The following is a 26,984-nucleotide window of genomic DNA, read 5'->3' as shown; positions in this document are numbered from 1 at the left end:
CTCAGCATAACATGTGGGAGAGCACACAGACAGGCAGTTCGTTTATTTAAGTCAGAAGCAAGGCAGAAATACACACCGGGAGAAAAAGGGTATGGGCATCCTGTCTAATGAGGAGGAGTGCAGTAAAGAGGTGATTTAAATCACTTATATAGGACAGTTCTTCTGAGTCTTTGTTTACCTTTGGTCAGTTATCTTGTTTCTTTCTTCACACCTGACGGGTCCTAGGACCCTCCCCAACATGCATGCACAACATTTTGCTATGATGGAGTCCACCGCAGAGGCCTGGGGGGGGGGTATGTCCACACTTATTATGGGGTGGCGCCCCCTCCCTTTTTGACCCCCAAGGAGCCTTCCTGCGCATGTGCAGACACGGAAGTTTTCCTTGACCTCAGGAGTGGTCATCTTATCTCTTTACTTCAGCAAGCTCAGCTCTTGCCACTAACTTTGTCCTTGGAGTGTCTAGGGAAAACAAAGCTTCAGTTTTACTCTACTTGACAAATACCAGCTGTTCAGCCCAGGGGCGTATCTACCTACTACCTCACCTCCGCTCACCTGTCTTCTCCACCCTGTCCCCAGGGCTTAGTTTTCAGTCTTTTATTTTGGCCCAGTTATCTACTTTCCAGCTTTCAACTTTAACATTTGGAGGAGGGGGTAATTGGGGCTGGTTTCTTATTGGTCTCTGTATCTAAAAAGAGGTATGTAGGGGAGACAGATTAAATGCTGCCTTTAAGTAGAACTTTGTTCAGTCTTGTGTAGAAGGGCTGTGAGCCTGAGAATGCCTCAGCTGTCCACAGCCCACTGTTAGGTAAGTTCAGTGTGTTCAGAATCGTGAATGGGTGCCCTTGACATCAGCACCTGGCACTTCCATTTTTCATATCACTGATATTTTACTTACCTTTCAGTTAGCTTTGTTCCCTTCTTAGCAAGATTCTTATCTGCTCTAGGGAAAGAATATGATCAGCTTACTTAAACTAAACTTTTAAGTCTTAACTCTCCTGTAATATTTGTGTTGTAAAAGAGGATTGAAGCTGTAAGTGGTATTATTTTGGTTATCAACAAGTCTGTGAGGGAGGATGTGTTTGGGTTGAGACTGGAGTGAGGAAGACATGTAAGCCTGTGAGAGGTGGAGGAGTAAATATGTATGTCAAGCTAAGAGAGTATATAGACACACCTCCATATTAGTGAGGAGTTCAAAAAGAATTTCCACATTACTTATTTGCATTCTTATTTCTTGAAAATATATGCTTGAATATCTGTGTGAAATAGGTTGGTTTTACATCTCTTGTTTCACAGAAATTTCTCTTTTGAAAATCAGTTTCAAGCCTTGGCCAACTAAGTTGTTGAACAACCTAAAATGAAAGTTTAAATTCTTGGGCTTAAAGATATTTTTGGCAGAAAGTTCATTAAAATTGCAAGTACTGCAGTTTAGATATTTTTTATATTATACTGGGATGAGTGCTAGAGCTTTGGTATATAATATAAATATTTCAAATAGGGTTAGTTTACTTCACAGTAAGACACTTGATTATTAATAGCAATTAAAGAAAGAAATACTGGAGAAGTTTGAATATATCTGGGTTCTTAATGGTTAATCTTTTAGCAAGAAATAAAAGGAGTAAATAAAAGAATGTTCAAAAGTAAAAGGTAAAATGGAGAGAGATCTGGGAATCTTTCCTTAACAACTTAAACTTGAGATGCAATGTTTAATTTCTGTTAAATTGATTTTGACCTAAAGTTTTTAGTACTGTGGCAGCACATTTGTCCTCTTTGATGAGAGCAGTACTTTCGATTTAATTTTCTTTTCTTTTTTTTTTTTTTTTTTTTTTGCGGGACACGGGCCCCTCACTGTTGTGGCCTCTCCCGTTGCGGAGCACAGGCTCCAGACGTGCAGGTTCAGCGGCCATGGCTTACGGGCCTAGCCGCTCCGTGGCATGTGGGATCTTCCTGGACCGGGGCACGAACCTGTGTCCCCTGCATCGGCAGGCGGACTCCCAACCACTGTGCCACCAGGGAAGCCCCATGTAATTTTCTTTTAATTAGATTTTATAATCTTATATTAGCATATGTTAAACAATCTTTATGCATATATAGTTTTAAAATAAAGTTAGCATGCTTTATGATGGATATTCTACAACTTTACTCATTTACTGACTCAGAGGCATCATTGCATCACAGTCTTTCTTGCAGCACTGAGTTACAAGCAGTTTAGTAAAAATAATTTTTAAATCTGGAGTATTTCTGCAGAGCGCCGGAATTCTTTCATAATGATAAGGCAAATTCTACCTGGCATGTGCTGGCAAAGTAGTTTAATTATTCTAAATGTATCATTTCTACTGATTCTTCGGTATACTTTCCAAATTTTGTGACCATCCTTGACAAATATTAGACAAATATTAGAGCTTTTAGAGAGGCTAAATGTGTTGCTAATATTTCTTTTTCCTCATCTTAAAGGTTTTTTTTAATTTTTTTTTAAATTTTTGACTGCATTGGGTCTTTGTTGGTTCATGCGGGCTTTCTCTAGTTGCGGCGAGCGGGGGCTACTCTTCGTTGTGGTGTGCGGGCTCCTCATTGCGGTGGCTTCTCTTGTTGCAGAGCACGGGCTCTAGGCGCGTGGGCTTCAGTAGTTGTGGTGCACGGGCTTAGTTACTCCACGGCATGTGGGATCTTCCTGGACCAGGGCTTGAACCCGTGTTCCCTGCATTGGCAGGCGGATTCCTAAGCACTACGCCACCAGGGAAGCCCAAACTTTTTCATTATTGTATTTGTTATGGTGATCTGTGATCAGTAATCTTTGTTACTACTGTTACTCACTGAAGGCTCAGATGATGGTTAGCATTTTTTAGCAATAAAGTATTTTTCATTGAGGTATATACATTCTTTAGACATAATGCTATTGCACATTTAATAGACTACAGAATAGTGTAAAGATAACTTTTATATGCACTGGGAAACCAAAAAATTTGTGCAGCTCTCTTTATTGCAGTATTCACTTTATTGTGGTCATCTGGAACCAAACCCCCAATATCTCTTAGGTATCCCTCATATACTGTTATTTTGATCTACTAAGGAGTAGGTTTCTCAGTAGAAAAGGATTTTTCAGCCTGAGTGCGGTATTTAGCTGTCCTGTGGCATCAAGTGCTCTTAGGTAAATTGTGTGCTCTAGAGCCAGTCTCCGATATTGTTCAGGTTGAATGGCGTGTGTTCTCTTCTGCTAACAAACCCAAGTGTACCACGTGGTGTCAGAGCAGTGCTGGTGGAACCTCTAGGGCTAGGACCTCTGGTCAAAGAGGCCATTAGGTTGGTCTGGAAAAAGATATTAGCACCACATTGATTATAATAATAGTGCTGCTTTCTGATGGTATGATCCATTTCATTCTTAGTGCAAGGTTAGTATTCCCAGCTTTATATAATTAGGAACAGTAACTGATTTTCTATTGGAAAAAAATACTGTACAGTTGTTCTGGTTATCTACATAACAAACTACCCCAAAGCTTAGTGGCTTAAAACAACTGTTTAGGGCTTCCCTGGTGGCGCAGTGGTTGAGAGTCCGCCTGCCGATGCAGAGAACGCGGGTTCGTGCCCCGGTCCGGGAAGATCCCACATGCCGCGGAGCGGCTGGGCCCGTGAGCCATGGCCGCTGAGCCTGCGCGTCCGGAGCCTGTGCTCCGCAACGGGAGAGGTCACAACAGTGAGAGGCCCATGTACCACACACACACAAAAAAAACAAAAAAAACCTGTTTATTATATTTCATTCTTCTTTGGATAGAGTGAGCTCAGCCGGGCAGTTCCACATAGAGTTTCTCATTCTGTTGCAGTCAGATATTGGCAGAAGCTGTAGTCTTCTGACAGTGTGGCTCGACTAGGTGTGGCATCTAACATGCATCACTCACACAGCTGGGACTGCTTAATGGAGCGTCTCCTTGTGGCCTCTCCACGTAGCTTGGGCTTTTCACCACAAGGTGGCTGGATTCTGAGAGGGAACCTCCCAAGAGCATGTATTCTAAGAGACAGGAAGCAGAAGCTGCCAGACTAGTTAAGGGCTATGCCTAGAACTAGCTCAGCTCACTATTGTAATGTTTGATTGGTCAGAGCAGTCTCAGGGCCTGCCCAGGTTTAAGGCTGTAAAGAAATAGGTTCCAGGGAATTCCCTGGTGGTCCAGTGGTTAGGACTCTAAGCTTTCACTTTGGTGCCCTGGGTTCATTCCCTGGGTGGGGAATTAAGATCCCCCTAGCCACAAGCAGGGCAAAAAAAAAAAAAAAAAGAAAGAAAGAAAGAAATAGGTTCCAATTCATACCAGGGGAGTGTCAGATTTACATTTTTGCAGAAGAGCACTTGGGATGGGAGATATTGTTGTCATGTTTGGAAAATACAATCTGTTAGAAACTCTTGATTAAAAAAATAAATAACCATATGATGCCTTAGAAGAATATATTAGTATATTCTTGCATTGCTATTGTATGTGTGTGTGCATGTTATTACATAGATATTGTATGTATGTGAGTATATGTTATGTGTATGCATGTATATATGCATACACACATGTGTACACATACATATATATGTGATATTTCAGTATCAATATACTTCATTATATGTGGCTTTAAAAAAAACACAAAACTGCACTTTTAATTAGTGTTCACAAATCTCAAAACCATCTAACAGTTGAACTATCTTTCCCCTGATGATTTGTGTTACCACTCTCCATGAGACTTTTTAATATCTTTTCCTCTGTTTTCAAACCTCTAACACCCCCTTCCACTCTACTCACTCTCAGCTGATGACTTTGCTTTTTATTTCCTTGGCAATAAAGCAGCCAGAGGAAAAATTTAGTTCTATCACCAAGTCTCCCAACTACCTGTGTCATTACTCAGTTCTGTGCCTTTCCTCTCTGTGACAATAGAGTATCCTGGTTAAGCGAAACCTCCCCCCCACCTTTTAACCTGGGACCCATCTCTTCTTGACTACTTAAGGATTTAACACCTGCACCATCAAATTTTCCCTTCTACTAGATTATTCTCTTCAGTATACAAATAGCCTAAAATTGTGTTTCTTTAAAAAAAAAAACCCTCCCTCCATAGCACAACCCTGTTTTGCTACATTTCTCTGCTTCCAGTTACTGAAAGTTCTACAAAAGAGTTGTCTATGCTCTGTCTCCATTCCCTCCTTTCCCATTACTCTTGAACTCACTCCACCCATTCCATCAGTGGTCAGTGATGGCCACCATAGTGTCAAATCCAGCGGCCAGTTCTCTGTCTATATTTTATTTAACCTCTCAGTGCATTTAACAAAGTTCTCCTTAAACCCTGTTTTCAATACTCTCTTGCTTTTCCTCTCACTTCACTGTTTACTTCTCAATTTCCTTTGCTAGATTCTCCTCACTTTCCTGACCTCTAAATGTTGAAACTCAGTGTCAAACTTAGCATGTCCTAATTGAACCTTGTTTCCCTCTTCCAGACATGCTTCTCAGGCTAGGAAAAAGAATGATCCTTGATTCCATTCATATCTCATATCTAATCTATCAGCAGATCTTGACAGCTCTAACTACAAAACCTGTCAAAATTCCAAACTCCGAAATGTTTACCTTTACCATTCTTACCTTTGTCCAGTCAACCATCATCATGTGGATTGTTGCAATAAATAGTTTCCTAACTGGAACCCCCACTGTCCTCTTTGCCTTTTCATGATTTATTTTCAACAGAGCACTCAGAGTAATGCTTTCAAGACTTATGTCATATCACATCACTCTTCTATTCCAAATCTCCAGTGGCTTCCCATCTTGCTAGGAGTAAAAGCTAAAGACCTTAACATAATTTACAAAGGCCCTGCCTAATCTGGTCTGTGTTGCCTCTCTGACTGCATCATCACCACTTTCCCCCTTGTTCACTTCGCTCCAGGTGCACTGACTTCTTTATTCTCTGTGAACATGCCAAGTTCACTTCCACATTGAGGCATTTGCTCTTGCTGTTTCTCATGCCTATAAAATTTCCCCAGTTTTCCTAAATGCTGTCACTTTATTTCATTCAGGTTTCTACTTAAAGTTCGGCTCACAAGGAAGCCTTTCCCTGACCATTCTACCTGAAGCAGTAACTTCTACTTCCCAGCCAACGCACCCTTGGCCACCCCCTGTCCCTATTCTGCTTTAATTTTTCTTCTTAGAATCTTAACCACCATTATGTATTTGCATATGGTCTATTTCTGCTCTCTAGAATGAAAGCACCATGAGAGTAGGGACTTTTTTTTTTTTTTTTTTTTTTTGCGGTACGCGGGCCTCTCACTGTTGTGGCCTCTCCCATAGCGGAGCACAGGCTCTGGATGCACAGGCTCAGCAGCCGTGGCTCACGGGCCTAGCCGCTCCGCGGCATGTGGGATCTTCCCGGACCGGGGCACGAACCTGTGTCCCCTGCATCGGCAGGCGGACTCTCAACCACTGCACCACCAGGGAAGCCCAAGAGAGTAGGGACTTTTGATCACAACAAAGTAATAGCACTCAGCAGGTGCTCCATAAGCATTTGTTAATTGAATGAATAAATCAATGCTTGCATATGTATGTAGTGGATTGTTGTGTATGGCTTGATGGGAAAATAATAATCTAACTTTCTATTTTAAACTTAGACAGGTGGCCCTGATTTATCATAAAGAAATGCATGTGCTGGAAACAAACACCACATTGCCTTTATTGCTTATCTCAAGATCTCAATTTTGCAGATGTAATTTGCTTAGGCTTTGTTGCATTTGAGCTGGCAAGAATTTGAGTTCTGCCCATCTGCCAGCAATGTGTACCATCAAGGTGCTTAAGTTGTCTTCATATGTTCATTGAGTGAAGAAGGAACAGCTTGATGTAGTTAGAGTGCATAATTTCTAATGTCTTCTACTTAAAAATAATTTCTCTTTAAGATGGACCTTTAAAAATCTGCGCTAGGCTCCATTAGATGATTTCTAAGTAGTATGATGTTCCAAACATTTTAATCATAAGCTCAGAGCCACTTAAAAACATTAGCTAATTCTACTGATTTGTAATTTACTTTATAATTATAATTTTGTTTACAGTCACTTGAATCCAGCTTATTTTGACAAGTGTCTTTTTAGGGGAAATCCCAGATAGAAATTTTACTAACACTAATGTAAAGATTGATCTGTCTTTAAAAGCATTCTTTATAGATTAGTTACATTCCAAGAATTTTAATTATATAAAATTGTGCTTCTCTATAATAAAAACAGAAACCGAAAGGTTCCAAAATCAAGATTTCACTTGTGAGCAAATAGAACTTTAGTTCTTAAACCTATATTCTTAAGTAAGATGCTAATTTTTGTTAAGCATCTGCTGTCATGGCATTTACATTTTTTACTTGTTAAAACCACTGTGATGTCCATAATTAAGTTCATTAAGCTGTTTCCATTTAACTCTTATAATGGTGACACTTTTTTTGTTTTGTTTTGTTTTTTTAACATCTTTATTGGAGTATAATTGCTTTACAATGGTGTGTTAGTATCTGCTTTATAACAAAGTGAATCAGTTATACATATACATATGTTCCCATATCTCTTCCCTCTTGCGTCTCCCTCCCTCCCACCCTCCCTATCCCACCCCTCTAGGTGGTCACAAACCACCGAGCTGTGATGCTTTTTATTGAACTGAAAAGAGTAGAACTCTATGACACTAGGGACACATACTGTTTTCAAAAGCTAATTAAAGCTAGATGAGGCCTGGAAACCTGGAATGAATCTCACTCCAGAGACTGTAGCTTTATGTTGAAACAGTTCTTTAAAATAGGGCAAGTGATTCTCTCTCTCCCTACCCCAACTTGTGTATCCTTCCTGGAGAAACCAGAGATGTTGCTGGATGGTTGACATCTTTGTCATACATAGTAACTTCTGTCAGAGAAAACCACTCTAGGCTCCTGTGTTTCTTTTGGTTCTGATTAAGTTTAGTAACTTACTGGAAAATTAATAGTCCAGGATAGAGTAGAGATAGACAAATGGTACTTTGCATAAGCCAGATCAATTATGTTGTTAGATGTCACCTTATAGAGATTTTTAGACAGTAGGAACTAAGGACTTTGGTTTAAGATTCTTAAATAAGCCTCTCTTTACATTGCCTGTTTTTAGAGGTTCAGAGAATTGAGCACTTTTCATAGTTTAACTATTTCTCTTTTCTTTTTCATTCCCTTTCCATATCCCTTTTTTATTTCACCCAACACCAAAAATGCCCTTTCAGAAACATAAAGTAGATCTTTTCTACAAGCTACGCCATGTGATGAATGAACTTATTGACCTTCGAAGGCAGCTCCTGTCTGGTCACCTGACTCAGGATCAGGTGCGGGAGGTTAAGCGGCACATCACCGTGCGCCTGGACTGGGGCAATGAGTAAGTATGAATGTCATTTGGGCATCTCTCAGTTTCACTTATGATAACTCAGTCCTCATACAGTTGTACCTGATCAAAGCTTATCTTTAGGGATTAAAGACATTGTTGTATTCTCCACTAAGCTTTGATCATTTTTACAATGAGTAGCCGTTTCTTTCAGTTTATAGCAAAGGACACTCACTGGTTCTACTCACTGAAACTCTCTCAGCCTCTATTTTCACTTCCAGAAAATTAAATAATTGGACTACATTAGCCTCTGGGGTTTCTTCCATCTCAAATTCCTTGATTCTAAACCTCAGTTATCAGAATACTCTTGTTTCATCTCTTAGTACCTTTGAATTTGGTGAATTTGGTGTCCTTTACATTTTATAGCCATATAATGAATCCGAATAAGTATATACTACAAATGGGAACTGTCTACATCTGTACATCAGAATATTCTTAACTAATTCATCATTCAGAAATAGTCCTGTATTTATGCAGTGGGTATGACTATTTACTATTGCCATACAAGTAAAATTATAAGACTTTGGCATGGGAAGCTGGAGTAGATAGTACTCAGATTTTATTTCTTCCTAGATTTAATAATTGATATAATTCTCAAATGCTTTTGCCTCATTCTCTTAAAATCGGGTCCATTGAACTTTGAAGTGACTAGGTTGCTTCCTATTTAAGATATACATTTACCTTAAGTATATTTTAGAACAAGTCTTTAGCTCCTCTCCCCCTCAAGACATCATTGAAATGATAAAAAACAAAAAGAGTGGGAGGAGCGCAGCAATAAATGGGATATGTGAACCCATTTCCAGAAGCTGAAAATTAGATGGAGGATTAGTAACAGAAGAAGAAGCCTGTAATGTGTGGAGGAAACTTTAGCTAATGAAGGAGTTGGTCTGCCTTGCAGCTGCTAGAATCATGGAAGAAAGGGAGTGTGCCCTGGGGCTTAAAAAAAGGAAGTGCTTAAAAGTATGTAAAGTAATAATTCACTACTTTTGCTACCATGAGTAGCAAACCTGGCAGCCAGGTGTTTCCCTTTCAGATAGACAAATACAAAGACCAATTGCCTAGGGGGAAACTGGGCAACAAAAGTTTGAACTGGGACTTTATTGCAAAGCCCTCCATATTGAGGCATTTAAGGGTTTCAAAGTGTAATGAACAAATCCCTTCCACTCACCAGAAAGGGAAGCTTGCTAGCCATCCACCCATGTACAAAAAACTCATCACATTTCTAGTGCCTTTTAAATTTGAATGGGCAATCAAGTATTACCAGGTATTTGAAGAAATCCTTTCACAGGGAAGAGAGGGAGACCAGGATAAACAAAATACCTGGCCCTAGAGAGAGCTAGAGATTAGTAAAGAACTTTAAAAATCTCTGAGTATCCTCCAAGAGAATCAAGAAGATTCATTATGCATTATAAAATGCTACAAAAAAGGAATGGAGAATAGGATTTCAAAAAAGAATTTAGGAAGAGAACAGAAAGATAATTTTATGTCATCTCTGGGAAAATAAAACAGAAAGCTGGGAAATGGTTGAGGAAAAAACAACAGTACAGAGATTCAATCTAGGGGATCCAACATCAGACATTATATTTCCAGGAAAAGAACAAAGACGATAAAGAGGAAATTCTAAAGAAATGATAGAAGAGAATTTCCTAGAGCCAAAGAGCAGGTGACTTAGGATTGGAAGAGTCCATCAAATACCTAGTATAATGAATGGAGAAGAAAACCCAAAACCTACAGTGAGGCACATTAAGATATTTCAATATTTGGGGCTGAAGAGAAGATCCTAAAAGGTTATCAGACAGAAAAAAACAGGTCTTCTTACAAAAGAATAAGATTCACACCAGCCTCAAGAGTTTTATCAGTAACACTGGATGCTAGAATATAATGAAGTAATATCTTCAAATTTCTGTTGGGAAATGATTTGCCACCCAGAATTTTATAAACAACCAAACTATATAATCAAGTGTAAGGGCCAAATAAAGCCCTTTTTAAAGTATTCAAGGATGCAGAAGTTACCTGTCATGGCTCCTTTCTTAAGAAGAGACTTGAGAATGTGTTCTTCCAGAAATAGAAGAGTAAATCAGGAAAGAGGAAACACGGGATCTAATAAACAGTGAATCCAACACAGAGTGGTACTGTTCAGTAGAAAAGAAAAAAGAACAACTCTACATTAGTTATTTGTGACCTTTTGAAGTGACACCGTCCTATCCTTGTTTGTTTCATTAAATTACAACCTCTCTTGACTGTTAATAGGATTGCTTGGCATACACCACAAGACTCCTTGTATGATATAACATGAATTCAGATGTACGATAGATAGGACAGTGTTCTTTAAATCTAACTCTGGGCAGTAAAAATCTTAGCAAAATGTAGTATGTTAACTTACAGTATAGCTACTGATCCTGTCTCCTCAGCTCCAAACAGTACTATATGGTATCATTGTATTTATTTTAAAAATCAAGAATGGTAGTAATTTGCAAACATAGCATCACTATGTGCCAAGCAAATTGTTACTCTTGAACTGATGACACTAATAGTTGTATAAATCATTATGTTGCAGTTTAACTGCACTATACATACCAGTAAATGAACAAGAGAAATATTTTAGAAATATCAATACCTCTTTATGATAAAAGTTAGAAAACAGACCAATCAGATTTTGCAGTCAAATCTGAAAACTTAAAGATGATAGCTTGGAAACAAGTTCAAACTATATTTGAAAAAGGCAGAGAACATTATAAAAACCTGTCAATAAAGTACAGAGCTGTTCCACCTTCATTAATAACTTTTTCTCAACAAAGTGTATATGTGCTTGTGTGTGTGTAGGGGGAGTATTTATATGTTCATTTTGATAAACAATATAAACCAGAAACATAGTTATATTTCCCCCCACACACCCCCCACTTTTTTCCCTTCTCCCTCCTTTCTCGAAACCCTGATCCTCCTCTCCTGGTGCTTCTGTATCTTCTTCCCTCCTTTCTCCCTCCCCTTCCACTTCTTTCTTTCCCCAGTTCTTCTTCTTTCCATTTTCCCCTTTACCCCCGGTGGAAAATACAGTCACTTAAAAACTTAAATGAGAACTTTGTAGGTCTACTATTACTAAAGGAAAAAGATGTATTGCCTCCCAAACCAATAGGACAATTCTCTCTGGTTCTCACTCGAAGTAACCCTTTTAAAAACGTTCCTTCTTAATTTGAAAGAAGCGATGGTGTACTGCAAAAATAAAGTCATTTCGTACCAATAGGTTAGATATAGGAGACTGCTCCATGCAACAGCTGAGCACTGATAACTGTATCCATTCTTCCCATTGTATGCCCTCATAATTCTACTCTTCTTGTTCCACGACACTTTTATAAATGCCATGAAATATTGATAAGCTTAGCATATGCTGGCATGTTTTGGGTGCACAATCAGTATTTTCTGAATGTATTTTTACGTTGTAATTGATGTAATTAAATATTAATTGTATATAATTTTAAACTTTATGCCTTTTTCTTTAAACTCTTAGACTTTATAGCTCTGCCTTTTCAAAACCTATTTCAGACACTGTTAATAACAGCTATTAATAGTTTATTGAGTACATCTACCCGTGTCACTGTGGCAAGTGCATGGTCTAACTTATCTGCACTGTTATAATGAAATGCGATTATGCTCATTCAAGACAAGAGCTCCATTTTACCTAATGAGGAAACTCATAAAAAGGCTCAGAAGAACTTTTTCTAGTGTTGCATAGTGAGTGGTAGAACTGGTGTTTGTACCCAGAACTGATGCCAAAGCCCATATAATTTATGTAGGACCTTACTATCTTTATGATCATTTTTAAGTGTGAGTCTTAAAACCAGGAAAATTATTGTCAGTATCTCTAGTCTGTGGGTTATTTGATCTTTGTTCTGTTATCTATACCACATGTCTCATAATATATATATCTGCTTTAACACTGAGTTAGAACTTTCAAGGATAAAAACTAAACTGGTACTGTACTCTTGTATTTAGAGTTTAAGTTAAACGCAGAGCCCTCCACCTCTACATAACAACTATTTAAATTTTTTTTCCTGAGATTAGGAATTTTTATTTATTTGGCTGAAAATTTGAGGATTCTGGCATTAAATTTACGTGGCTTATACTTGTTGGCCTCTTTGCCTATGTGCACACTCATTCCATATGTGAAAATTATTAAAATTGTATTAGGTAGAAATCAGCATTTATAATATTGTGTTCTAAAATACAGGAAGGGCATAAAACAAGGTTGTATTCAAATTAACTAGCCATTATCTCTGCTCAGGTCTCCTTTTCAAAGATTAAGTCAGTTAATTACATCCTCTCCAAGGGAAATTTAAAATAATTTGTCTAGCAATGTAACTCAATGTGTTAATTTAATATTTTTGACACCTTCCATAAAGATATAGAGAAAAGTTTCTTCTCAGTCTCTACTATCATCACTACAGTAAATATAGCATAGATGAGTTAAAAGTTGTGTTAACCCAGGACTGACCCAGCCTAATTGATCTTTGCCATAGAAAAATACCTAAGTAAGAAATACTTTACTCTTAGAGTAATTTATAGGATTTTTGTATTTCTTCTTTAGGTAGAAAGTACAATTTGATTAAAATGTAAACATTTTATAAGCTTTTGTTGAATTAGAATAATGTTTCTATAGATTTTAAGTATCAAATGAAAAAATTGGTATCTTTTTATTGTGAAGTCTCATCATTTAAGACAAATCACCAATAAATGTATACTTTCTAGTTATTCTTTCCCTCTCTATCAAATTATTTCCCTCCCTTGCTTTTCTTTTGTACCTTCTCTCAGGTTTTCAAAGATCCTAACCTACCCATGTCCCTTTCTTCCTGCTTAGTTTATGTTCCTTACCAAGGGAATTGCTCTTGGAGGAAGCAACACAAGCAGTAGTTTGAGTTATACTATGCAGAGAATACTGCCACCACCACCACCCGCCCCCAACCCCAGTGAGTTTCCTCTGAGTAAATTTTTAGCTAGGACTCAGAAAAGTTTATGGTTCAGTACTATCTCTTTAAGGACATAGTGATATTTTCCAGCTTCAGGACATCTGAAATTAGCAGAAGCTTCCAATGCCTTCTTAGAGTTCTTCTGATATAAGGTGTCGTACCCATCAATCAGTTTCTTGCCATACTTAAGAAGTCTGAGATAACTATGTTTAAACTATGCATGTGTCAAAATTCCTCTCAAGTTACCATGTTCAAATGATTAACTTACACACACACTCATCCTTTGTGCATCTGTTTTGCTCATCAGCATACCCTGCACTTAGCATAGTGTCTGCACTTGATAGGCACTACATGAATGTATCTAAGTAACAAGGTGGGTTTTTCTTATGCCTGTTGGCTACTCATTCATCAGTCTATGTTTGTTTCCTTCTGGATTGATGTATTGACACAAAATTATTCCTCAAACTATTATGACCAAATTGATTACAATCATTTATAGCCATTAGTATTTAACTTCCTGGTTATTAGTAGGAAGGTGGCAGGTATAGTGGAAATATCATGGGTTCGGAGTAGGACAGACCTAGCTTGAGACAAGCTCAACTGGACTCCCTTAATAGGCTACTTAGTAACCTCTCTGGGCTTCAGTTTCCTCAATTATAAAATGGGTCTAATACTGTGTACTTCCCATAGTGCTTAGAGGGGATATACATAAAATACCTATTCCAAGTAAATGTTCAGTAAAAGGTAGCTATTATTAGTTATATCTTCTATTTTATTACTATATAAATATACCATGCTTTCATTAGTATAGTTATATCTATATGCTCTCATAGTATAAGTATTAGAAAAGGGCACTGCCCACAGAAAATCTTAGTATCTCTAGCCTTTTTCAGCTGATTCTGGGGGAGAACTAAATCTTAAATGCCTTAAAACATCCATCGTATATAATTAATTAACTTCAAGTTATCTTCTATGTTCTGTGGTTCAGATGAGGAAACCCAGAAGAAAAAGATACAATAGAAAATAGAATAGAATATGGAACATTCAAAAGACATGTAAAATTCAAAGAATTTGATAGAGAGAGATTCACGGTCTTTATAGAGTGGTGCACCTAAAAGAATGCAGGAACAGAAATATGTCTTTTATTCACTGCTGTGTCCCTAAGTTCATCATGAGCCTAGCATAGAGTAGGTGCTAATATTTATTGAATTATTGGAATGAATGAATGAGTGATTAGTGACAAGTGGTGAGAGAAGACTATTTTTGTGAAGACTATTTACCTAAGCAGTTGGTAAGACCATTTTAAAAACTCAGCTCTGTACTACATCTGTATGTAGATGTATATGTAGTTGTATGCCTCCTGCTTGTTTAGGAGTCTTTTTTCAGACACAATTCTCTTTAATCACAATCCTTGTACGTTAAGTCATATTTTATCTAACGAGGTAACACATAATGATAACAGCAGAAGCAGTTCACAATGCCTGGCAGTGTACTGAGTGCTTTACATGGATTAATGCTTACAGTAGCCTGTGACAGTAGAGAAGACAGTATTGCTTGGGAGAGCCAAGATACAAACTAGGCAATCTGACATCAGAGCCCATGCTCCTAACTACTCTGATGCACTGCCTTCCTTTGCTGTGACCATAAAGAGACTAAGTTGACCATTCCCTGCACTTACTGTTCACTGTTCTTAGAATATGCCATAGGAAGAAATAGCTAGGAACCTCTTTTACAGAGTGAAATTTTAGTGAACATGTGTTGTTTCTCACTGTGCAGCACCTCTGCCTTCTTCCAATGAGGACAGTCCTTCAATTTAGCTTTTGGAAACTACTCTTCCTCCATTGAAGATGATCTTAGTAGAAGGAAATCAGTCTTCGGTTTTATTAGATCACCTGTTAATCATTTTCTTATTTCCTAAGGTAACGAAATCAAGAAACTAAAAGGTACTGTGTTCTAACAACTTCTAGGAGAGGGAAAACACTTTGCTCTTGGGAGAATTAGCATGAGGAATATGAACATTTGCTTGACTCAAAACTGCTCTATTTCCTATATCCAGTACCATTGGTGGTACATGATAGATCCTCAGAGAGTGTCTTTGGGGTGAGTGGATGGGTATATGGGTGGGTAATTGAATGGACAAGCAAGCTAAGCGTGGCATAGTGCCAAGGTAGAGTTTGCATAGATGCCATTCTCCAGACAAGCCACATCATTGCGTGTAGTGCACTACTACAGAGCATATACTCTCAACCCTGGCTTTACTGACTTAGATCCATCTGGATTTTTTCTTAAGCTGTTGTGCTGAAAACATCTATTTTGATTGGATTATTTGTACAGTCTTCTTTTTGTTAATTAATTGTAATATTTAGACCACCTCATATATGTTGTGACCATCAGTGGTTAAAGAATATGTATGAAATTTTATCTCTTCATTTTTGTATTTAAAGAATTTTCAACAGCATGACTACAGAAAATTTGTAAAATATCTTAAATTGATAAATTGTTTAATTTCATTTTCCTTGTACAAATACTAATACCATTTTTGTGATCTTTCCACTGTTTTTCCACATGCATGTAAAAGTATTCTGAATATTTGAGATCAAAACTGCAAAATTATCTTTCAGATGTAAATTGCTTTTTAAGATGAGAGAGGTGGAAAGGATGTGCTTCAACTATATCTTGCTCTCCATGATACTACTGCCTTTATATGCTATAAGTATTAGAAGCCAGAGGCCTGAAATTATTTCAGGGAAATTAAGAATAATTAATAAGAGGTGATTGAATGGAGTACTTCTTTGATGTATGAAGACAGGAAATAAAATCTCTTACAGATTTAAGTGCATTAACATCAGTAGTCAGATTTGATGGCATGGTTTTACCATTAAACTGTGAACTATTGTAGTTGAGGACAACAGTGTATTACTGATCTTCTCATCATGCAAAACTACGAGGGTTTTTTTTTTCTGCATTTAATACCAAAAAATTATTTCCTCTTTAAAAACTCATATTTCTCTGTTATAGAATAATACAAGTTATAGTAATAGGTAATAGAAAAATATGGGGTTTTATCCTTTAATAGAAAAATAGGTTTCTCCTTTTTGTTGCCTGCTAAGAAGTACACATCTAAATTTTAATTCTTTATCATAGTAATCATATTAGTCTGTGTGATTAGTGTGTTCGCTTATAGCTTCTTCATGTAGGTTTGATTCCCCATTTTAATTTTATCAGTCTTATTACCATTTAACCTCTTCATATCTTTTCCTATAAAATAGGGTTAAATTGTAAATAAAATAATTCTGCATTTTGGATGTATACGTGGCTTATTTTAAATAAATGGGAGTTTTATGCACAGAAAGAGCCTAGAGAATTAGTTTTGCTAGCATATTCTAAATGTAGTTCATAATCTAAGTGAAGAAAAATATATATACACTTCTCCTTCCATCATATATGGCATACTTTTACCAGGTGCAATAATTCATAACACTCGTTTTAGAGTTGGGTGGTCACAGAACAGCTCTGAAACCCTGATGAGAGTTATAGGCCCTCTCCTCAGAGAAAATGCATATATGAACACATGCACATACTTTCATATGTAGTTACAGGGGTCCACAACCCCTAATTCCACTGACTCCAGATTTAGAGCTGTTGTTCTAGAGAGTGAGAAAGGGCGTAACATGTATTGAATATCAATTACGTACCATATTTGAACCCAAGAGTTGTGCCTGTCCAGAGTTACTTCCACTGTCTCATACTGCCTCCCAATCAACTATTAATCATTATCACTTATTCCTTCATGCCCAAGTTATACCAGATCTTCTAAGTATTGTTTTCTTTATTAATCGTGCTCCCTGGTTAAACTTCCATCTAAAGTGTCTTAAGGTATTGGCTAATGTGTGGTGAGGTCTTTACTATAACCCAGTGTCAGTATTAATTAAATTGAAAATGAGATAAAACTCAACCAAAGCATATGTTTCTTTGAGTTTAATACCTTTAGGAGGTGATTTTTTTTTTTTTTTTTTTGGCTGTGCCTTGCAGGATCTTAGTTTCCCAGCCTGGGATTGAACCCATGCCCATGGCAGTAAAAGTGCAGAATCCTAACCAGTGGACCTCCTGGAATTCCCAGGAAGTGATTTTTATGTGTTTGACTTTGAATTACAAATCTACTTGGACACTGAATAATTTTTTTTATCCTAATGAAAGTAATGCATGGCTGAGCCTGTGCATACTTGCAGGATGGGGGAAATCGAAAAATAAACACAACTTATTAATGATCTAAGAAAATCCATCCTTAGTGAACTCAAGCAATCTGTTATAAATGTGATACTGAATGAATCCTTTTTACCATCACAGGGGGAACTGCTTGATGAAGAAAATTGTCACAGTCTTAAAATTCCTAGCCTCATTTATTTACCTGAAGGTGAACACAGTTAGGTTACTGGATAAAGGCATGTCCCTGCGGAGGCAGTGTCTGAACTTCTGTCCATAAGGTCATGGTTGGCATGGGCTCCCAGGCACATAAAGAGAGATGAGTAATTTGAGGATATGGCATGCTGAATGTGGTCTTTCTCTTTACTAGGCATTTGGGCCTGGACCTGGTGCCTCGAAAGGACTTTGAAGTAGTGGATGCGGACCAGATTAGTGTCTCAGATCTCTATAAAATGGTAAGAAATATTACACAGTGTAGCTTGCTCCTGCACACTTAATTTTTTCTCTCTTACTATCCCTAATTACATTATGAAACACTATTGCTAAAATCATTCCTTTGTCTTTGTTTCAATGTATTTAAGGGCTCTTCCTATCTGGACAGTACCTATCACACTTGCTCTGTAAATGGAATTATTATGTAGGGCTGTTGGGCCTACTGTAATGTCTAACGGTCATTTCTCAGTTGGTTTTGCTGGTGAACAGAGCTCCTTCAGCCTGCAGCAGTTACTAAAATTTTGTTTCTCTCCACCTCTTAAGAAGAGAAGGTAGTTGAAGCTGAAAAGAGCCAGTTATTAATTAATGTAATGATTAACTCTGGAAATGATGTACCAGCATTTCTTTCTTAAAACTTTTTTTATTGAACTATAGTTGATTTACAATGTTGTGTTAGTTTCTGGTGTATAGCAAAGTGATTCAGTTGTGTGTGTGTGTGTGTGTGTGTGTGTATTCTTTTTCAGATTCTTTTCCATGAGAGTTTATTACAAGATATTGAATATAGTTCCCTGTGTTATACAGTAGGGCCTTGTTGTTTATCAGTGTACCAGTATTTCTAAGATAAATCCTTAACTGTCTGTTGGTTATTATAAAAGTGTATTGAGTTGACTGATAACCAAGATTACATTTTGCAGGCTGAATGAGAAGAAGTAACTAAAAGGTACAGAATTTTTAAGTAAAACAAATAAACATCAGAAACCTTAGGTGACTCTTAAGCTTAGACTAAAGGACTGGGTAAAACCTTACTTTGAGGAGTATATATGCAAGGAGTGTATATTGGTGAGAATTACAAGTTTTAGAAAGAATTACAAATATCTCTTTAAGAAAATGTAATATTTTTAGGAAACATAGAGGATGCAAAGTATGACCATGCCTGGTCAAGAACCATAGGAACTTTGCCTAAATAATATACAAATAACATATCAATTGCTTCTGTGTATTTGCTTATGTATATTTACAAGTATACAAAAGCATTTGTATTCAGTTGCCTTAACTATGCTCTGTGTGAAGTGATATGTGTGAGATATAGAAATTAAAGATGAACGAGACTGGGCTTCCCTGGTGGCGCAGTGGTTGGGAGTCCGCCTGCCGATGTAGGGGACACGGGTTTGTGCCCCAGTCCGGGAAGATCCCACTTGCCGAGGAGCGGCTGGGCCCGTGAGCCATGGCCGCTGAGCCTGTGTGTCCAGAGCCTGTGCTCCGCAACAGGAGAGGCCACAACAGTGAGAGGCTCGCATATCGCAAAAAAAAAAAAAAAAAAAGATGAATGAGACTTACTCCTTCCCTTAAGAATATCACCATCTACGGTGCAGTGGTTAAGAATCTGCCTGCCAATGCAGGGGACAAGGGTTCGAGCCCTGGTCCGGGAAGATCCCACATGCCGCGGAGCAACTAAGCCCATGTGCCACAACTACTGAGCCTGCGCTCTAGAGCCCGTGAGCCACAACTTCTGAGCCTGTGTGCCACAACTACTGAAGCCCACATGCCTAGAGCCTGTGCTCTGCAACAAGAGAAGCCACCGCAATGAGAAGCCCGCGCACTGCAACGAAGAGTAGCCCCCACTCGCCTCATCCAGAGAAAGCCCACACACAGCAATGAAGACCCAACGCAGCCAAAAATAAAAATTAAAAAAAAAAAAGAATATCACCATCTAGGGTATTGGTTCCTAACTCTTTCTAGATTATGGAGGATTGATAAAATTTCTCCCCAGGACAATGCAAGTATGATTTTGCATACAAAACTTTATACTCAATTTTAGGGAATTGATAGTTGCCTCTGAACCCCATGCATGGTCCCCGTGTTTAGAAACTACTCTAGTGGGATCAAATAGACCACAAACAAGAAGGTTTATGAGCTGCATGTCATAATTAAGATATACATTGATGCTGTTAGAGGGAGTAGCTGATTTCCTGGGGCTATGAGAAATCAGTGAAAGCTTCCAGAGGCAAGTAATGCTTAAGGTGAGTCTTGAGAGATGTGCAGGGCTTCATCAGGAAGACAGGCCATAAGGAAAGACATTCCAAAATGGCACAGAGCATAGGGAAGTAGTAATTCCAGGAAACTATAAGATATTTGGTAACTTTGGCATGTAAGTGTATGTTAGCAATTGGGAGATAAGGCCAAGAAGGAGGCAAGAGCCAGATCACAAAGAGCTTTGTAAGCCCCAAATTAGTAGAACTGCTAGTCTGATAGAACCATGGAGTGACATGATTGGATGTGGGTTTTAAATGCTGAGAGAGTATAAAATGCAGAAGACTGAAATCAGGGAGGAAAGAGACCACAGAAGTGATTCAGGCAAGAAATAATGGCTAGGCAGCAATAGGAATGGAGAAAAAAATGCAATAGAGAATGTAGATGTTAATAAGTAAAAATGATGAATTTTGATGATCAATTAGATGTGGAAAGTGAAGGAAGAATGACAGTTTGAAGCTAAGAACTCCCCTCAGAATGGTGGCTTGGAGGATGATATTTTTGGTAAGGATTTTGCATTTTATTCTAAGTGTGACAGAAGGCCTGTGAAGGTATTTGAGCAGGGGAACTACATGATTTGGCTTACATTTTAAAAGGATTCCTCCCGCTGACATGTGCAGAAGGACTGGAGTAGAGCAAGAATGGCAACAGGGAGCGGTCATTCAAACAAGAGATTTTGATTTCAGTATCTTGAGCTAGATAGGGTTGGAACAGTGGAAGTGGTAAGTTGTTGGATTCTGAATATGTGTTGAAGGATAGATCCAGTCAGAGTTGTTGATAGATTGAATAGGTGTGCATGTGTACAAAAAAGAGAAAGGTCAGAGAAGAATGACTCCTATGTTTTGACCTGCCCAACTTTGACCTGGGTGGAAATGGAATAGGAAACATTGTGGGAGAAGTTTTGAGAGTAGAGCAGTGGGGATCAATATTTCTGGTTTTTCCTTTCAAGGCTTAAATGTCTTCTAGACCTCCAGACTGAGATATTGAAAGTCTGGAGTTCAGAAGTGAAGTTAAGATATAATAATTTTGGAGTCATCAGAGTATATATGGTATTAAAAGCTGTTGGATAAGATGACCACTGCTTCCCACAAACCTCCATACAGTGAAACCCAGTGGTAAGCAGGTAGGTCCTACACAGCAATTCCAGACAGCCAAGCATCAACAGCCATTGGAAGAAACCTCCCACATGAAAGTTAAAGACCAAAAGAAATACTTATGAAAGAAACTTGGAAAAAACAGACAACTCAGTGGAAGAAAATGGTGATTGCTGTCTGCAAAGAGAAATGAGACAGCCAGGAAGCAGTGTGGAGCAATTTAAGAAGCAACCAAGGAGCTCTAGAAAATTACAAATGAGATAACTGGAATAAACTTGGTATAAATACTGAGACATCAAGACATGGCTAGGAACAAGGAAGTAGGGCAGACAGAGGCTGCCAGTATCAGTCATGCATTGGGAGCAACCATGGCTCACAGTGGCCTGCTCTGCCTAGGATCCCAGCAGCCTTTGCTGCTGTGGACCTCAACAACCCTTGTGGACACTGCAGAACCCCTCAGCTTTTATTACTGGGGACCTCATAATGGACCCCAGCAGACTGCTCCACAGAGGACCCCAGCATATTTCACCACTGAAGAAACCAGTAGCTACCACAGAACCCCTGCAGATTTTGCCATTAAGGTTTTCACCCCATAGGTATCTGCATTCACAGATGCCAGCCACCTGAGTCCCCCAGCTTCCTCCGCATCTCTTGACAGAGCACGAGTTATGTAGCAGCCCTGGCCTCTGTGGTTGTGTGCATGTAAGACACCAGTCTAGACCCCTACAGCTGACCCCCACTGCTTTGTGTGTGCTCATGTCTAGCCTCTGCAGCTGTGTACCTGCACGCCACCAGCCTGACTCCCAACACAGGCCTCCACTGCCATGCGTACAACCACGGCAAGCCCCTGTAGCCACAGGAGTGTATCCCAACAGCCAAGGCCCCCACAGCTGCTTGTGGCCCATATCCAACCTTGACTTGTCACTGGCCTGCAACCCTAGGCTCACCTAAAGGTAGCCCCTGCAACTGTGTACCTGCACACTGCCAGCCCAACTCCCATCCCTGCCTCCACTGCCATGCATGTGCTCATGGCTAGCCTCTACAACCTCATGAATATGTGCCAACAGCTAGGGTCCCTGCAGTTGCTTGTCAATCAGTTGGCACCAGCCCTTTCTGCTAGTCCCAGCCCTTGCTATTATCTGTGTGTCTGCAGCTTCCCCCTCCCACTATGCAGGCACCTGAAGCTGGACCCTGAAGCCATGTGTGTACACACTTCTGACTCTGCCCACCACTACTGCCTGCCCTGGTCCCTAGCCACTGGACCTGGAAGAGCCACTGAGGACCCCAACATCCCTTGCAGCCACTGTAGACCCTCCACAGCTTTCCCTAAGGATCACAGAATTGTTGATATTGTGGACCTATGTGGCCTCAGCCAATGAGACCTGCACCCTGAGCCCAGAGCTATGATATGCCCTAACCTGGGCACCCTGCACCATTAGACCCAGAGTCATAGCATACTCTAGCATCCTCACATCCATAGGTGAAGGTCTTTCCTTACCAAAGTCAGTCCATAAAGTCTTGAAGAGATAACGGCTCTTCAAATATGAAGACAACTATGAAAGGCTACAGGGATCACAAAAAATCAGGGAAACATGACACCACCAAAGAACACAGTAAATTTTCAGTAACTGACCCTAAAGAAATGGAGATATACAAAATTGCCTGACAGAGAATTCAAAGTAGTTATTTTAAAGATGCTCAGAGAGCTACAAGAGAACACCCGTAAACAGTTCAACAAAATCAGGTAAATAATACAAGACCAAAATGAGAAGTTCAACAAAAAGATAGAAGACATAAAAGAGAACCAAACGAATATTGGAGCTGAAGAATACAGTGACTGAACTGAAGAATTCAGTGGAGAGCTTCAATATTAGACTGAACCAAGCAGAAGAAAGAATTAGTGAACTTTGGGACTTCCCTGGTGGTGCAGTGGTTAAGAATCTGCCTACCAACGCAGGGGACACGGGTGTGAGCCCTGGTCTGGGAAGTTCCCACATACTGCGGAGCAACTAAGCCTGTGTGCCACAACTGCTGAGCCTGTGCTCTAGAGCCCATGAGCCACAACTACTGAGACTGTGTGCCACAACTACTGAAGCCCATGTGCCTAGAGCCCATGCTCCACAACAGGAGAAGCCACCACAGTGAGAAGCCCGTGTACCACAATGAAGAGCAGCCCCCGCTTGCCACAACTAGAGAAAGCCCGTGTGCAGCAACCAAGACCCAATGTAGCCAAAAAAGATTTTAAAAACCCAAAAAACAAAGAGTCCCTGGAATTCCCTGGCAGTCCAGTGGAGCCAAAAAAAAAAAAAAAGAGAGAGAGAGAGAGAATTAGTGAACTTAGAGACAGATATATCAGAATTTTCCAGTCAAAGGAGAAAAAAGTAAAAAGAATAAAGAAACCCTATGATATTTAAAGGTTACCATTAAGAGAATGAATCTATACATTATTAGAGAACCAGGAAGAGAAGAGAGCAGAAAGGGGCAGAAAGCTTACTTAAAGTAATGCCTGAGAACTTGCCAAATCTGGGGAGAGAGATTTGAACATCAAGTTCATGAAGCTCATAGGTTCCCAAACAATTTGAACCCACAGAGATCTTTTCCACAACATTACAATAAAACTATCAAAAATCAAAGACAGAGAAAAATACCATATGATATCACTTATATGTGGAATCTAAAAAAATGATACAAGTTAACTTATTTACAAAACAGAAATAGACTGACAGACATAGAAAACAAACTTATGGTTACAAAAGGGGAAAGGGGGGAAGACAAATTAGAAGTTTGGGATGAACGGATACACACTACTATATATAAACACAAACAAGCAGCAAGGAGACCCAATGCTGCCGAAAATAAAATAAATAAAATAAATAAATTAAAAAAACATGAAGATATAAAACACTTAAGTATATAGTCAGATTCAGATAAGTATATAGTCAAATTCAGAATAGTCCAATACTATAATACTATTACTCTAGAATAAAGGTGAAAAGACAGAAAAATTAAAGATAACTATAACTACAATAATTCGTTAATGGATACACAGTATAAAAAGATGTAAACTGTGGGCTTCCCTGGTGGCGCAGTGGTTGAGAGTCCGCCTGCCGATGCAGGGGACACGGGTTCATGCCCCGGTCCGGGAAGATCCCACATGCTGCAGAGCGGCTGGGCCCGTGAGCCATGGCTGCTGAGCCTGTGCATCCAGAGCCTGTGCTCCGCAACAGGGGAGGCCACAGCGGTGAGAGGCCTGCGTACCGCAAAAAAAAAAAAAAAAAAAAAAAAAAGATGTAAACTGTGATATCAAAAACATAAAGTGGTGGGAAGTGAGTAAAAGGGTAGAGATTTTGTATGGGATTGAAGTTAAGTTGTAATAGCTTTATCTATAAGATGTTTTATGTAAGTCTCACGTAACCAGAAAGCAAAAACCTACAGTAGATACATACAAGATAAAGAGAAGTGAATCAAAGCACACTACTATGGAGAATCATCAGTTCACAAAGAAAGATAGCAAGAGAAGAGGAAAGGAACTACAAAACGATCTAGAAAACAATTTTTAAAATAGCAATAGAATTTTACCTATCTATAATTACTTTACTTAAATGTAAATGGATTAAATTCTCAATCAAAAGACATAGAGCAGCCAAATGGATTAAAAAAAGACAACCAAGAATATTCTGTTTATTAACAGACTCACTTTAGTGTTGAGAACATGCATAGGCTGAAAGCAAGAAACAGAAAAAGATAATCCATCCAAATGGCAACCAAAAGATGGCAGCAGTAGCTATTTTTATATCAGACAAAATAGGCTATTTTTTAAAAATAAATTTATTTATTTATTTTTGGCTGTGTTGGGTCTTCATTGCTGTGCGCGGGCTTCCTCTAGTTGGGGTGAGTGGGGGCTACTCTTCATTGTGGTGCATGGGCTTCTCATTGCGGTGGCTTCTCTTTGTTGTGGAGCATAGGCTCTAGGCATGTGGGCTTCAGTAGTTGTGGCACGTGGGCTCAGGAGTTGTGGCTCACAGGCTATAGAGGGCAGGCTCAGTAGTTGTGGCACACGGGCTTAGTTGCTCTGTGGCATGTGGGATCTTCCCGGACCAGGGCTCAAACCCGCGTCCCCTGCGTTGGCAGGCGGATTCTTAACCCCTGCACCACAAAGGAAGTCCCAAAATAGGCTTTAATTAAAAAACTGTAACAAGAAACAGAGGGTGATTATATAATGATAGAGGGGTCATTCATCAAGAGCATATAACAACTGTAAATATATATGCACCCAACTTCAGAGCACCTGAATCTATAGAGCAAATATTAACAGAATTGAAGTGAGAAATAGACAAGAATACAACAATATTAGATTCTTTAGTACTCCACTTTCAACAAGTGATAGATCATTCAGACAGGAAATCAATGAGGACATGTTGGACTTGAACTACACTTAGTACCAAATGGACCTAACAGTCATATTTGGAATATTAAGGATATTCTGTCCAATAGCAGCAGGATACACATTCTTCTCAAGTGCACGTGGAACAGTCTCCAGGATTGATCACATGTTAGGCCACAAAATAAGTCTTAACAAATATAAGAAGATAGAAATCATATGAAATATCTTTTCTGACTACAGTGATTTGAAACTAGAATTCAATAACAGGAAGAAAACTGGAAAATCCACAAATATGTTTCAGTTAAGCAACACAATCCTGAACAACCAATGAGTCAAAGAAGAAATCAAAAGGGAAATAAATATGTCCTGAGACAAGCAAAAATGGAAACACAACATGCTAAAACTTAGGGATGCAGTGGAAGCAATTCTAAGAGGAAAGTTTATAGTGATAAATGCCTCCGTTAAGAAATAAAGATCTCAAATAACTGAACTTTATACTTCATAGAACTAGGAAAAGAACAAACTATTCCCAAAGTCAGCAGAAGGAAGGAGGTAACAAAGATCAGGACAAAAGTAAATGAATAAAGAATAGAAAAACAATAGAAAAGATCAATGAAGCTAAGAGTTGGGTTTTTTTTTTTTTTGAAAAGACTAGTTGGCAAATCTTTAGCTAGATTTAGCAAGAAAAAAGAGAACTCAAGTAAATAAAATTATAAATGAAAGAAGAGACAGCTGATAAACAGAAATACAAATGATCATAAGAGACTGCTATGAACAATTATATGCCAACAAATTGGACACCCTAAATAGAAACATATAACCTACCAAGACTAAATTATGAAGAAATAGGAAAACTGAACAGACCCATAATGAGTAAGGAGATTGAATCAGTAATCAAAAACTTCCTAACAAAGAAAAGCCCAGGACCAGATGGCTTCATGGGTGAATTTTATCAAACATTTAAGAAGAATGAATGCCAATCCTTCTGAAACTCTTCCAAAGAAATTGAATAGGAGGAAACACTCTTCAAACTTATTTTACAAGACCATCATTACCCTGATACCAAAGCCAGATAAGGACACTCCAAGAAAAGAAGGCCAATATCCCAGATGAATGTAGATACAAAAATTCTCAACAAAATGCTAGCAAACCAAATTCAACAGCACATTAACAGCACATGATGAAGTGGGATTTATTTCAGGAACGCAGGAATGGTTCAGCATCTGCAAATCAATCAATGTAATGTGCCACATTAACAAAATAAAGGATAAAAATCGTATGATCAAAACCTATAATGGAAAAGAATCTGTAAAACATATATATATATATATGTATATATATATAAACTGACTCACTTTGCTATATGCCTGAAACTAACACAACATTGTGAATCAACTGTAGTTCAATTAAAAAATCGTAAGATCATCTCAATAGATGCAGAAAGAGCAATTGACAAAATTTCAACATCCTTTATGATAAAAACTCTCAAGAAAGTGGGCATAGAAGAA

General features: G+C 38.6%; 1 protein-coding gene across 1 annotated transcript in view; it reads left to right on the top strand.

The window, feature by feature from the left end:
- The window catches only part of DOCK3 (dedicator of cytokinesis 3), a gene marked incomplete at both ends in the record, with an annotated part of 415,489 nt that overhangs the window by 200,044 nt on the left and 188,461 nt on the right, over positions 1–26,984 (top strand). Inside the window, 2 exons of the mRNA XM_079712090.1 lie at positions 8,217–8,365; positions 17,906–17,990. Coding sequence (XP_079568216.1) covers positions 8,217–8,365; positions 17,906–17,990 — 234 coding nt within the window. The remainder of the gene's footprint in view (positions 1–8,216; positions 8,366–17,905; positions 17,991–26,984) is intronic.

This window comes from Hyperoodon ampullatus (assembly GCF_949752795.1).
Source record: "Hyperoodon ampullatus genome assembly, chromosome: 10".
Lineage (NCBI taxonomy): Eukaryota > Metazoa > Chordata > Mammalia > Artiodactyla > Ziphiidae > Hyperoodon > Hyperoodon ampullatus.
Note: the sequence above shows the minus strand (reverse complement) of the source record. Positions and strands in the feature narration are given on the sequence as shown.